At 54.2% G+C, this 12,267-nt stretch overlaps 1 protein-coding gene across 1 annotated transcript; it reads right to left on the reverse strand.

Moving 5' to 3' along the window:
• Positions 1-167: 167 nt before the first annotated feature.
• On the reverse strand, positions 168-11,147 carry SEM1 (SEM1, 26S proteasome complex subunit). The gene is made up of 3 exons (XM_027848880.1): positions 11,034-11,147; positions 3,832-3,925; positions 168-339 (listed from the first exon to the last, which is right to left on the reverse strand). Exons 1-3 carry the CDS (start codon positions 11,131-11,133, stop codon positions 297-299), a joined length of 237 nt encoding a protein of 78 aa, XP_027704681.1. The 5' UTR covers positions 11,134-11,147; the 3' UTR covers positions 168-296.
• Positions 11,148-12,267: the final 1,120 nt, after the last annotated feature.

Here is a 12,267-nt window from a genome sequence, read left to right on the forward strand (position 1 = left end):
AACACCCCACTGGGCTCCAGAGAAGCTGGTTTCTAATGTCTTATGCCAAAGAAAGATTTCTCTAGTTTAAAATCCTATTCCTCAAGCCCCAGAGCATGAGGAGAATGGTGGCCATCACGGACGGAGTGATGACCCGGAAATGCCCTCCTGAACAAAGAAGCACAAGGTGAATTCAAACCATTTATTGTCATTGGCCATCCCAGGCCGGGGTCCTCTCCCTCCATCCCTCCCTCTCTTCCTCGTGCTGCCCACAGTTCGATCCGACATTCCTCCGTCTCCCCAGGCACCAGGCGCTGCTACGAGGTCTCCATCTTGTATCCGTGCTTCTCCAATTCAGCTCTGGATAAAAACCAAAAGGACATCGTCAGCAACACGCCTGAGCACACACAAAGGTGGGGCAGGGCCCCCAAAGGTCAGTTAGGAGAAGTTCAACAAACGAAACCCTAAAAATGGAGGAACGTCAAAGGAAGACCCCACAGAGGGGTGGGATACCAAGTGGAACGGCCTCTTCCCCCTTCAAATATCTTTCCATGGTAGTTCTCAGAATTTTACTAAAATGTCTGGGATTTACCGATGTCTTCCAAATACAAGTCAGAAGACCCAGGGTCCCAATCCTGGCTCTGGGGTTTGCTTATGAGCCAGCTGTGGGCAGGGCATGACTTTTCTGGGCTCGGCTTCTTCAACTGGATTAGATGTTAGGATGGTCACGCTAGTTACGAGACTCATGTACTCTGCTCCTAAGCTGGCTTTTAAGCCTAAAAATACATTTCAATTTTAAAACATTCTGTTTCAAAACTCCTTGGGAAACACAGAGCCGAGCCCATACCTTGGTCGGTCACAGCTGGGTGCCAGGCTTTGCTGGTCCCACTCCCAGGAAACCAGAGAAACACAAGGGATTAGCTTTCGCAGGACAGACGCCACACGCTCGTCTCACTGCACCATGGAGGAGTCACACGGCTGAAGCGTCTGTACATAGCGCTTCCTGCTCCCAGATGTTTCCATCCTAAATCCAGGATGTTGCTCTATTTAATGTAAAACCAGCGCCCCATAAAGGAGCCAGCGAGGTGCGTCCCGAGGCGGGCTCGGCTCCTGGCTTGGTCACTGACTCCCTCCCTCCTCTTCTGGGACATGAAAGGTGCTGCCAGCTGGCCCGAGGCCCCCGGGGCATGCGAAATAAACAAGAGCACACTGTGAGGTGGAGAATGGGAATCCGCGGCCTCCCAACATCGGTTCTACCGATTCTGACCCCACAGCTCTAAGGCCCCGTCCAGACTGAGGACCCTCTAAGGGGCCCTATCTCAAGGGCGCTCTTCTCTGCTGGCCCTACACCTGGGAGAGAACGTCCAGCGTGAGGCACTGGTGTTTTGGGGGACCAGCTCAGCTGCTCTGGCTCAGCAGCAACGTCACTGAGAGGCCGAGGCCTCCAAAGCTTTCCTAGGTGGCTTACAGACATCAAGCCGTGTTTCCACGAGGAATTTGGTGATCACCAAGGAGAATGAAACGCTTTCTGGGAACCATCTTTTCTTTTGTGAAGAAAAGGGAGGGAGGGGAGGGAAGGGAAGCCACATGCTGGGGAGAGGGAGGCTGGCTTTGGTCCCTTCTCTGACAGATTCACCAGTGACGAGGGCTGGAACTCCCTGTGAAGGAGAGGGGTCAGAGAGACGCCATGGGATGGAGATGCAGGAAAACAAGTCCAGGAAGAAAACCCCTCTGGCTACCCAGCGGCCCTATGGACATCTCCGAGGGCTGGCCACGGGGAAGGGCTGGCACTTCTTCAGACCAGACACAACCGTCTCATCAGACCCAATGACTATTCACTGGAAGAGACTGTCCAAAGTAACCGCAACCTTCAGTGTTCCACGGCTGGTCATGAACATGTGAAAATAAGTGACGTCTGGGCTGTCACAGTAGGTCTGGGATGGGGAGAGAGCAAAAGGCCACGGGGAGCCAAGCGTTTCCCTCTTTTTGCAATGAGACCAAGACCTGGAAAAAAGGAAAGAGGCCCCATCGAGGTGGAGGGGGCAGCGAGAAAGTCACCTGGACCACGGCATCCTGGCTGACCGTGGGACTGAGCAAGTGGCAGAAAACAAGAAGGGAGGGAGGGAGGGAGAAAGGGAGAAAAGAAAGTGAGGGAAGGAAGGAAGGGAAGGAGGGAAGGAAAGGAAGTGAGGGAGGAAAGGGAGGAAAGGAAGTGAGGGTGAGGAGGAAGGGAGAGATGGAGGGAGGGAGGGAGGAAGGGAAGGAAGTGAGGGAGAGAAGGAGAAAGGAGGGAGGAAGGAAGAGAAGAAAGAAAGGAAGGAGGAGTGGAAAGAGGAAGGAAGGAAGGAAGGAAGGAAGGAAGGAAGGAAACACTCATTTATCTTGCATCTACCATGTGCTGGGCACAGTGCTAAGAGCTTTACAAATACTCTCATTCAGTCCTCATAAAAACCCTGTGAAGCAGGTGCTATTATTACCCTTACTTCACAGAGGAGGGAAGGACTTGCCCAGGGTCAAACAGCTATTAGGTGTCTGGGGTGAGATTTGAACTCGGGTCTTCTTGACTCCAGGGAAGAAGCCCAGAAATGATGAGGAACCAGCAGGACAAAAGGAAAGGCCTGGAGACAGTTCTCAGAACAAGAGACAGAGAGAACGCAGACAATGATGGAAACGGCCATGAAATGAAGACAGGAGGAGATGGGGGAGGGGAGGCCCCAGGTGACCCAGAGGGGCTCCCTGAGCCCAACCCGCAAGTCTCCTCAGCTGCATTTCCTGCCTCCACCACCACCGCCTAGGCCTGCCCTGGTCATCCTCCGCCTTCAGGCAGCCTTTCCACTGTCCACCCAAGGCCTCTTTGTTCTTCCTCAGTGGCTGGCTGGCTTCTCCCCCTGCCCGTCTACCAGTTACTGGTGGCTTGAGAGCCAAACCCCATGCCCTCTGCAACCTTCACTAACACTGGGCATCAGAGGGACCAGATGCTCCTCTGCTCCGTCGTCCTTCCCTCTCCAACACCCGCTCAACACATGCCGCCACAGACACGTCCCCGCAGTGTTCCACCAACACCACAATCTCACAGACACTGAAAGCCAGCGCAGTCCCCTGTCCTCCCCTCCTAAGCCCGGCCTGTTAGCCAGGCAGGCTCCCACCCATGGTGCCTACCTCTCCTGGCTCCCTGTGGCCCCCTATTGACACAGGCCACCCCGGCCATGGCCTCAATGGGCTTTCCTGCCTCCAGACCCCTCCCTTTCCTAACCAGGGCCACTCTTCAGAGGCTCACTTCTGCCCAGCCCAAGCTGGCGCCTTCACAGGCTCTTCCTGCTTTGTGCACGTGATCCATCACAGCCCTTCTCCCGGCCCCTCCCGAAGCAGGGCGCATAACGAAATGGGGACCAATGGGTACAGATGACAAGAAGATAGACGTAGGCCCTGCTGCCACTGTGGCCTGGCTGGCCAAGTGATGGGCCGCCTGCAGGGAGGATTCCTGGCTTGGGATGCAGGGTGACAAGGACAGAGCCTCCTTGAAGATGCCCAGAGGCTCTGGTCCCACGGATTTCAGGTAATCCATAAGCCCTGCTGGCAGAGACCTCGGCACTGATGGTCTCAAACCACCACATCCCAAGCCAAAGAAACCCGACCCCGCAGACGAGTGGCTCTCCCCAGTTCCCCTGCTGGGCCGGGGAGGACGGAAGCACTCCAGGGCACCGAACGTCCTGACGAGAAACAGAGCCCAGCATCCATCCTGCTTCTGATTTGGGGAAGCTGCTTTTCAACACGATCCGGCAGCGCCTTGAGGCCGCCGCTACAAGGTTCCACGCCACGGCAGCGAGCGTTCAAATCCAGCCCCCAAATTACCGTAACTGATTGGAGAAGTCGTCCTCGACGTTGTCATCATCCCAATTATCTTCCCAAACATGTGCATCCTCGTCTTCATCTAAACCAGCCCAGTCTGAAAAGAGAACCAGATGAGGCCTGAGAAGCTGACGTTTATGAGTTCCATGAAGACAGAACGTGAAGAAAGTCGAAGGTGATCTGACCGAAACAGCCCACATCCCTACTAGAGAAAACACATGAGGACGCGCAGGGCCCACCGAGAGCGGGCTCCTGGGATCTGTCTAAGGGGCCAGGCAAGGGGGGTGCAGAGAGACCATTAGAGGGCCCCTTCTGAGGCTGGGGCTGCTTGGGAGCAGGGCAGCCCCCTCGTTTCCAGGGTCACAGCAGGGGAGATCATAAACTTAGGGAACCTGACACAGGAACCAGGCCTGGGTCTGTCTCTGACGGGAGGGATGGCACTGAGAAAGATGGGGAGGGGGCAGGCAAAAAAAGGGGTACCCATGGGCAGAGCACAAATGGAGTGCAACAGGGCTTCCAAAGTGCTTTAGAAATTACTGCCTCTCACTCTCAAAACAATCTTGTCAAGTAGGTGTTGCTATTATTTTTTAAATTAATTAATTTATTTTTAGTTTTCAACATTCACCTCTATAAGTTTTTGAGTTTTAAATTTCCTCCCCCTCCTCCTTCCCCAAGATGGCATGTAATCTGATATAGGCTAGTAGGTGTTATTATTGTGCCCATTTTACATATGAGGAAACTGAGGCCCAGAGATGCCAAGTACCTTGCCCAGGGTCCCATGGTCTCTAAGTGTTCGAGGTGGGCTACAAGTCCAGGCTGTCTTGATTCCAAGCTGGGCATGCTAACCCAACTTGGATTTTCAATGACTGCAGGGAAAGAGGTGCACGCTGCTGGGGCCAGGAGGGGAAAGGGTGGCTCCGAAGGAAGCTAAGACAGCAACAACCTGGCCAGCTAGGGACGCCGGGCACAGCGGGAGGCCGAGGGAAAGGCCTGCATCTGGAGCGAAAGACACACAGGCAGGGCTCTCGCCGCTCCCCTAGCCAGCGTCTGTTCAACTGCTGGGTTGCACAAAAGCACTGCAGCCATCCCTGACCGACAACCCCACAAAGGGCCGACGCCAAGGCTCCGAGTGTTGTGGGAGTGCGGCCAAGGAGAGGAGCTCAGGGTGCACCTGCACCGGGCCCTGAAGGCTCTGGACAGGCGGAGCCATGGAGGGTGGGAGGCAGCCTGTGAAAATGCCCAGGCAAGGGAGGGCGCTCAGATGACACTTTATCCTGGAGGGAGGGATCTGGCCAGGATGGGATCATCCTGGCACGAGGTAAGCTCTCTGACAGCAGCACTTGCCCTGGCACACAGGAGGGAAGCGGCACAGCCTCTGGACATGGGCTTCAGGAAGGCGTGAGATTTTAAATCTGGACACGGAAGCTGGGAGAAGGGGCAGCCTTAGGAGACGTCCAGAAAACCACAGGAGATTTGGTCCTGGCGCTCGCTCCAGACGCACGCCCCCCACCCCAGCTGCCGAGTTAGTAATTCCGAGGCATCTTCCTGTACCCCCCAAAGACCCTCTGGCTGGCTTCTCAATCTGCTGAACAGGGACAGCCAGTCTTGTAAAGGCCTCGCCTGACATGGGAACCTCCCACAACCGCGGGGGGGCTGCCCAAGTCTTACTGCGTCTGAAGGAGGGATTCGGGTCTTCCTTCACTAGGCCCACAAGCAATCCACTTTTGCGTTCAGCAAGTTCACATTTCCTTGGCCGGATCATAATTTTTTATCTTTCCACCTCTCCTCCTCAACCTCAGACCTCTTTTGGACGCACTGAGTTTACTCCATTTTTTTCTGTCTTTTAAAAAAAGGATTCTTTTTTATGGAGGATGGTTCTCTAGGAGGGACACGGGGGAAATTTACTCAACATACAGACAAGAGAGCAATGAAAATCCATTTGAAAAATAAACTTTATATATAAAACTGAACTAAAAACACACCACCCCAAATTTATGCCATTCTGTGGCTTGCTTTTAAGTATTTTAAAATGCATGAGTTAGAATGATTTCCCTACTAACCTATTAGTCAAACTATAACACAGTTAAGACCATTTCAACCTGGGAACAAGGAGAATGACTAATAATGAGGATAAAAGCATAATTGAGCATTTCGGGATGTACAAGGCCTACGACGACTTGAATTTTGACACTCAAGACGACCAGGCATTTCTACCATTTACACCGTGTACCTGGGCCCATAGGCTGTGAGCCTCTAGACAAAGTAGAGGCCACACGTGGCTAGGCAGAGCCCATTAACCCAAGACTCCTCCAGATTCTGGCAAACCCACCGAGCCCCTCATCGGTTCTTTAGAGTCACCAATTAGGGCTGAAATCACCATCTGTTTACTATTAGACTCCACCAACTTCCTGCCTCCAAGCACCCAGGCTCCCAAGGCAGGGCCTCCTTTCCACAGCAGGAAAGAGAAACCAACAAAAATAAAATCCAAGCTTCTGACCCAGACACACGAATCACAACGTCCTCTCAAACAGGCTACACCTTCATAACCTCGTCTGCATTCCCTTCCAGACCTTGTCACTTCTAGTAAAGAAGGACCAGAGAAAGCTGCCTATCACAGGTAGAATGTCCCAGGCAGGGATCCGTCCCCATCTACACTGTCCCTCTCCCACAGGGATCTGTCCCATCCACATTCCTTCTGCCTGCAGGGATCTGCGCCCAACTACACTGTCTCTCTGCCCACAGAGGGATCCGCGCTCGTGATCTAAGCCATAACATGGGAAATGTTTATTTTTCAGTAAACAGAAGATCTGGTGCTTTTCTCGGTTCCCCTGAGACCCGGTCATTTCACAAAACGCTCTGGGTAAACTGACCAACAATCATTTTGTTCTTCCTGAGGACCGAGCACATCAGAAAGGGGGACGAGGAGGAAGCAGCAGGTAAAGGGTGTCATCCTTCCCAAACAGACACTGGAGCCACGGAGTCAAGGTCTGGCGGCCTCCCACTAAACCAGAACGGACTAGGCCGCGTCGGCAATGACGGCACGGGAGCCTCGATGCCCGCCCAACACAAAGTCATCAGAGCCCCCAGAAGACCTTGGTTTGGCCACTAGCAAGCTGTATCCCCTTCGCCACTCTGCACCAGACTGAGGGTCCTGGGCCCCTCTGGCAGCCCGGGGAAGCCCTCGAACCCCTGCTCAGAGTGAGGCGAAATGTGCAAATCCAAACACACAGACATGCACAGAAAACCCAACTCTTGCAACAAGGACGTCACTGTTTCCCCCGTGAGTTCCCACACCGAGCCCTGGCACCTCAACGGTCTCTAACTTCCCAGGAGGTCCCTGTGCAAGGCCTGGCCACTCAGTAGATACAACACAGGATCCGGCCGGAGCCTGTCCCTCGGTGGCTGTGGCGCTCCATGCGGTACCATCATCAGGACCCACGAGGGGTGCCTCGGGACCGGACGGGATGTCTCACAGGGCTCGGGGCCCCGAGATGCACCAGAACAGCCGTGGATGGAAAATAAGCAGGAGCAGACCCCTAACACTCACTTTCAAACAAACTCCGCTCGCTCTCCCTCCGGCCAGCTTCACTCCGTGACCCTCCCCAGCCTACAGGACCACAGTCTATCCACAGGAGACAGGGAAGGCTTTCCTACAAAGGAGGGGTGGCTATCTCTACTGGTGGGGGGCCCACACAACATGGACATTTGCTGTCTTCAAAGTCCTTTGGGGGCTTGGAGCCTCCTCCGAGAGGCTGGCAGTCCCTGCAGAGATGCTGCTGCAGATTGGATCGAGGGTCTCCACGGGCTACCTGTGCTGCGGGCGACACTCGGGACGACTGCCGCCGCCGCCGCCAGCTGTCAACTTCCCCCAAGAGGGGTCGGACATTCGATGTGATGGATCTGAGGATCCTGCGGAACTCCAGGCTGTGAGAGGACCTCTACCGCACCCAACTTTTCCCTCTGCCATCGCAAACCAACTATTGCTTGTTTCTTTGTCAGAGTACTCGAGCCACGTACACGAACCTGGTCCCCATCGTTCAAGACAGTGTTCACGTGACTGTCAGACTCCACAAAACGGGGCCGCCGTCTTCCTTCGCCTGCAGCGGAGAGCTGAGTCCCCTGAGGCTGCGTTGTGACAAAGCTACTGCTGAATTAAGGAGAAGAGCTAAGCAGAGAGCTCTTGGGGCTCAGCGTGAAGGACACCCTCATGTCCATAAAGTCAGAGCAAAAGAGGGTCTTTAAACACAAACTTCTGCTTACCTAAATGAGTTTGAGGAAACTGCTGTCCTAGGAAAGGGCGGGTACAGGAAAGCAGACAAGGTCAAGAACAGATCAGGTAGGCAATTTTATGCAAGTAAAACAATTCTGATGAAGAAAGCCACTAAAAAGGACTGTATGAAGGTACTCTGGGTCGGTCAGGTGCCGGCAGGTCTGCGCCACCCTAACATCCTAGGCTATCCCACAGCCTGGAGAGAACACGTTCATTCTGCCCAACCACAAAGATGAGAGACTTTCTGTTGTCAAGTCGCCATCTCTCCAGCTGGTATCGATGAGACGCAGGACAGCGATCAGTGTCATGGTCAAAGTGATGAAAGGAGTAGCTCATCCATTATTTTTGCTGATTTGGACTCAGAAAAAGAAAAATTCTTTGCAGGAACTTGGAATAACAGGCTAGTAAACTATACTGATTCGATCACGAGAGATGCCAACGAATATGAGTCACAAGAAGATTGCTTAGCTGACACATCTACTAGATCACTTGTTAAGCATCACATGCTTCAAGAGAGTAATTCAGACCTAGAAGAGAACTTTTCATCCACTGAAGAATCTCCTGAAGAAAACTGAGCCTTGCTCGGGCAGACTGAGGTAAAGGATCACCTTATGCTCCACACTCTGATGCAACTATCTGAGACTGGATTATTGATCAGAATAAAAATAAGGGATCATTCGTAGGTGAACCTTCCTGCATCAGGAAAGAGTTTTCAAAGAAACAGGATTCTAAGAGACAGAGGTCCTTCTGTTACGGGCAGTGTGCAACAAAAGTTTCAAGAGCTACTGGAAAGTGTATATTATATACATAACCCAGGAGTGGTACACAGAGATCTCAAGCCCAGAAATACCCTTCTTCAAGGCCCTGACCATCATGTAAGAATAGGAGATTTTGGTCTAGCTTGTACAGACACCATTCAGAAAGACACAGAAGGGACCAGGAGAAATGGGAAAAGACCGACACACCCTTCAGGAGAGGGGTACTAGCCGCATGCTTCACCAGAACAGCTGCAAGGATCTGAATACGATGCCTAGTCAGACACGTCTAGTGTGGGGGTGATTCTTCCAGAGCGCTCTCAGCCATTTGGAACAGCAAAGGAAAGAGCAGAAGTTTTAACAGGCTTAAGAAACGGTCAGATCCCAGAATCACTCAGCCAAAGACGTCCGATATGAGCCAAGTACATAAAGCAATTAAGGAGGAGTAACTCATCACAGTCACCATCTGCTGAGCAGCTCCTGGAAAGTGAACTCTTTCCAAATCCTGGGAACGGGAATTATGTCCTACAGAAGAAAAGAAATTGAAAAGCTCAAGGAAACTATAAGATTCCTTTCTCTGGAAAAAGGTATAAAGGAAGACGTGAGAGAAAGTGAGGGTTCTCCAGTCTGAGCCGGATAGCTGTGGACAAGAATGGGCACAATAATTTTTTAAGAAGTATTTGTTGTTAATTTTGTTGGATCTATTGGAATATAAATATGTTTTACAAATTTGTGTATGGTTGAGGCCATTCTTTTCTGTATAGGTTTTAATTTTCTTAATCTATATGTACAGAGTAACGTTAAAATCAAGACTTCACACCTATAAATAAAAAAAGAAGTCCTTTGGGGAAAAATTCTGGAGAATGAGCTTCGCCCCAGGCCAGGAAGAAGGCCTCTCCAGTCTCCCTAAAACCTGCCTCCTTCCTGAGCCCGCGTGGACCTGCAGGAGCTTGTCTGCACGAAGCTGCTGGCGGCTCTGAGGACAGGGCCCGGGGTCTGTGCACAGAAGGTGTTGACGAGTGCTTGCTGACTTGTCCTGACCGGGGTCTGCGAAGCCGTACTGACTGGTGTCAGAATTCTGGAACCTAGCAGCGACAATAGAGCACCTACTGTGTGCCGGGCACAGGGCTAGGAGCTTCGCAAATCTTATTTCCTTGGAACGTCACGACAACCCTGGGAGACAGAAGCTACTTTTTACATGTATCTGTATTTGTTTTCTAAATAATCTCCTATGGATTGTGCATACCTACATATTCACTTAGACACACACATACTCCCTCGCTGAGGCCCCTCCACAGCCCAGTCTTCTCATGCTCTCATCTGATCTCCAAGCCGTCAGGGGGCCTAGGGATGTACTTTCAGGCGCTTCATAAACGCTTGTTGACTGAATAACACATCACAAAGGGAATACGACAAAACCCATGCTGGCCTTTTCAGCCACAACCTTTTAAAACGATTTGCTGGAAATGAGGGCCAGCCTCTTCTCTGGTCTACTTGACCTGAGTTTTAGGTCCGGGGAGCTACCTGGGGTGGGGGTGGGGAGGTAAACCCACCCTCTGCAGTCTAGTCAGGTCAATGACCTCCTAGATAAACTGAGGCAGGATGGGGGAAGCTGTCCTTAGCCCCATTCTACAGACAGGAAAAGTGAGGCCGGCAGAGAAGAAGCGACTTGTCCAGGGTCACACAGTCAGTATCTGAGGTCCTGCTGACTCTGGCCTCTGTAAAGGGGGGGGGGTGTCACTTAGTATTTAGAAAAGCAGGCCAGGGTGTCCCGGGTCAGGAAGGGGCCCGCTCGGGCCCTGCACAGCTGGGTGGCCCCGAGGGGTGAGGGGCGCGGCACCCCGACCCTCCCGATGTGGGAGACCCCGAGGCCAGCCAGCGAGCAGGACGCCCCCTCCTCTCCCGCCTCCGCGCACTTGCACCGGGCCGTGCCCCACGCAGAGCCCCTCCCCCTCCCAGGGCCAGCTCAAAGGCCGCCTTCTCCAGGAAGCCTTCCCAGCCCAGGGCCCCGCGGCATACAGCAGGCGCCTAAGCCGTGGGGAGGAGCGGGAAGGGTCTACACTAGCCCCTCAGAGAGCGCCTAGCGTGTGCACGGGCCCACCGGGACGGGAGGCCCCGCGGGGCGGCCAGGACGCCGGGGTCAGGGGTCAGGGGTCAGGGGTCAGGGTCGGCCCACTCACCTTCGGCCGGGAACTCCTCGAACTCGTCGTCCTCCTCCAGGAGCCCCAGGTCCACCGGCTGCTTCTTTTCCGACATGACGCCCGCCGCCGCTGTGCTCATTGCGCCTGCGCCGCGCGGAGCAGGCCGGGAGGGGGAGCGCAGCCCGCCCCGGGACGCGGCGGCAGCGCGCATGCGTACGCACGAGCGCACTTGCTCGGAGAGCTCGAGGCGGGGGCGGAGTCGGAGGGAACGGCGGAAGGGAGAGCGAAACGTCCTCCCGGCGTCCCTCGCGCGAGACGCCCTGGCCTCCGGGAGACCGCGCCGCCTGTGACGTCATGCGGTGAGCAGGCGCCAGGGCCGGGAGGGGGGGGCTCGCGAAGGGCTGCGGTCACCGTGCGCGTGCGCAGTATGCAGTTCGCGCTACCCATCCCACCCACGCCTCCGCCTCCGGAAGCCCGCCCTGATTCTCTAGGGGTAAGCGCTCCTAGGGGTGCCCACCCCACGGCAGAGTGGGAGCTGCTTGGGGGCGGTTCCATTCATTCTTGATGGCTGGAGTCTCTTCAGCGCCCGAAGGTTTGCAAAGCACCTTCCACGCATCATCGCGGTTTCCCTAGAGAGCGCGGGTTACTGTAACACCCCTTTATCTTGGGGGAAACTGAGGCACAAAGACGTGAAGCGACTTTCCGGGACCACACCGTGGAGAAATGGAGGAGGCTGAATGTGAACCCAGGTCCAGGGCCTCCTGGGCCACCCAGCCCCTTCATATGTGGCCCCAGGGCCTGGCAGAGTCGGGGCTGAATAAACCTTTGTGGGTTGGTTACATTGTAACGCATCCGCGCCCCCGGGATGGTCGCATAATAAAGCAGGCCTCTGAGCTCTGCCGGCCCCCCACCTTGGAAGGGGGCCTTGGACAGTTTGGGAACGTGCCCCCTGAGCACTCCCACATGAGGGGCTACTTTTCAGAAGCCCCCGCACTCACCTCCGGGGCTGGGGGTCTGCCTGCCTCTTTTAGCAATAAAAAGCTGCCTTTCAGTTCCTGGCGCTGTCCCGAGGGGTGGGGGTGCTGCCTGCCTCGGGCATCCCAGTGGGCAGCCTGCAGAATGCTCCACAGGAGAGCCCTAGGGGTCTTCAAAGACCTAAAGATTATATCAAGGACAGGAAAGGCAGCCCATGAGTGGATGGATAGATAAATACGTGAATGGATGGATGGATGGATGGATGGATGGATGGATGGATGGATGGATGGATGGATGG

Source organism: Vombatus ursinus, unplaced genomic scaffold (genome assembly GCF_900497805.2).
Source record: "Vombatus ursinus unplaced genomic scaffold, bare-nosed wombat genome assembly UNPS02006874.1, whole genome shotgun sequence".
NCBI lineage: Eukaryota > Metazoa > Chordata > Mammalia > Diprotodontia > Vombatidae > Vombatus > Vombatus ursinus.

Bases quoted from the DNA above. Each gene is read 5' to 3' on its own strand.
- SEM1 (XM_027848880.1), bottom strand. From the start codon at position 11,133: ATGAGCACAGCGGCGGCGGGCGTCATGTCGGAAAAGAAGCAGCCGGTG. The intron at 3,926-11,033 runs GTGAGTGGGCCG...TTCTCTTTTCAG, and splicing joins CGAGGAGTTCCCGGCCGAAG to ACTGGGCTGGTTTAGATGAA. The intron at 340-3,831 runs GTAATTTGGGGG...GTTTTTATCCAG, and splicing joins GACTTCTCCAATCAGTTACG to AGCTGAATTGGAGAAGCACG.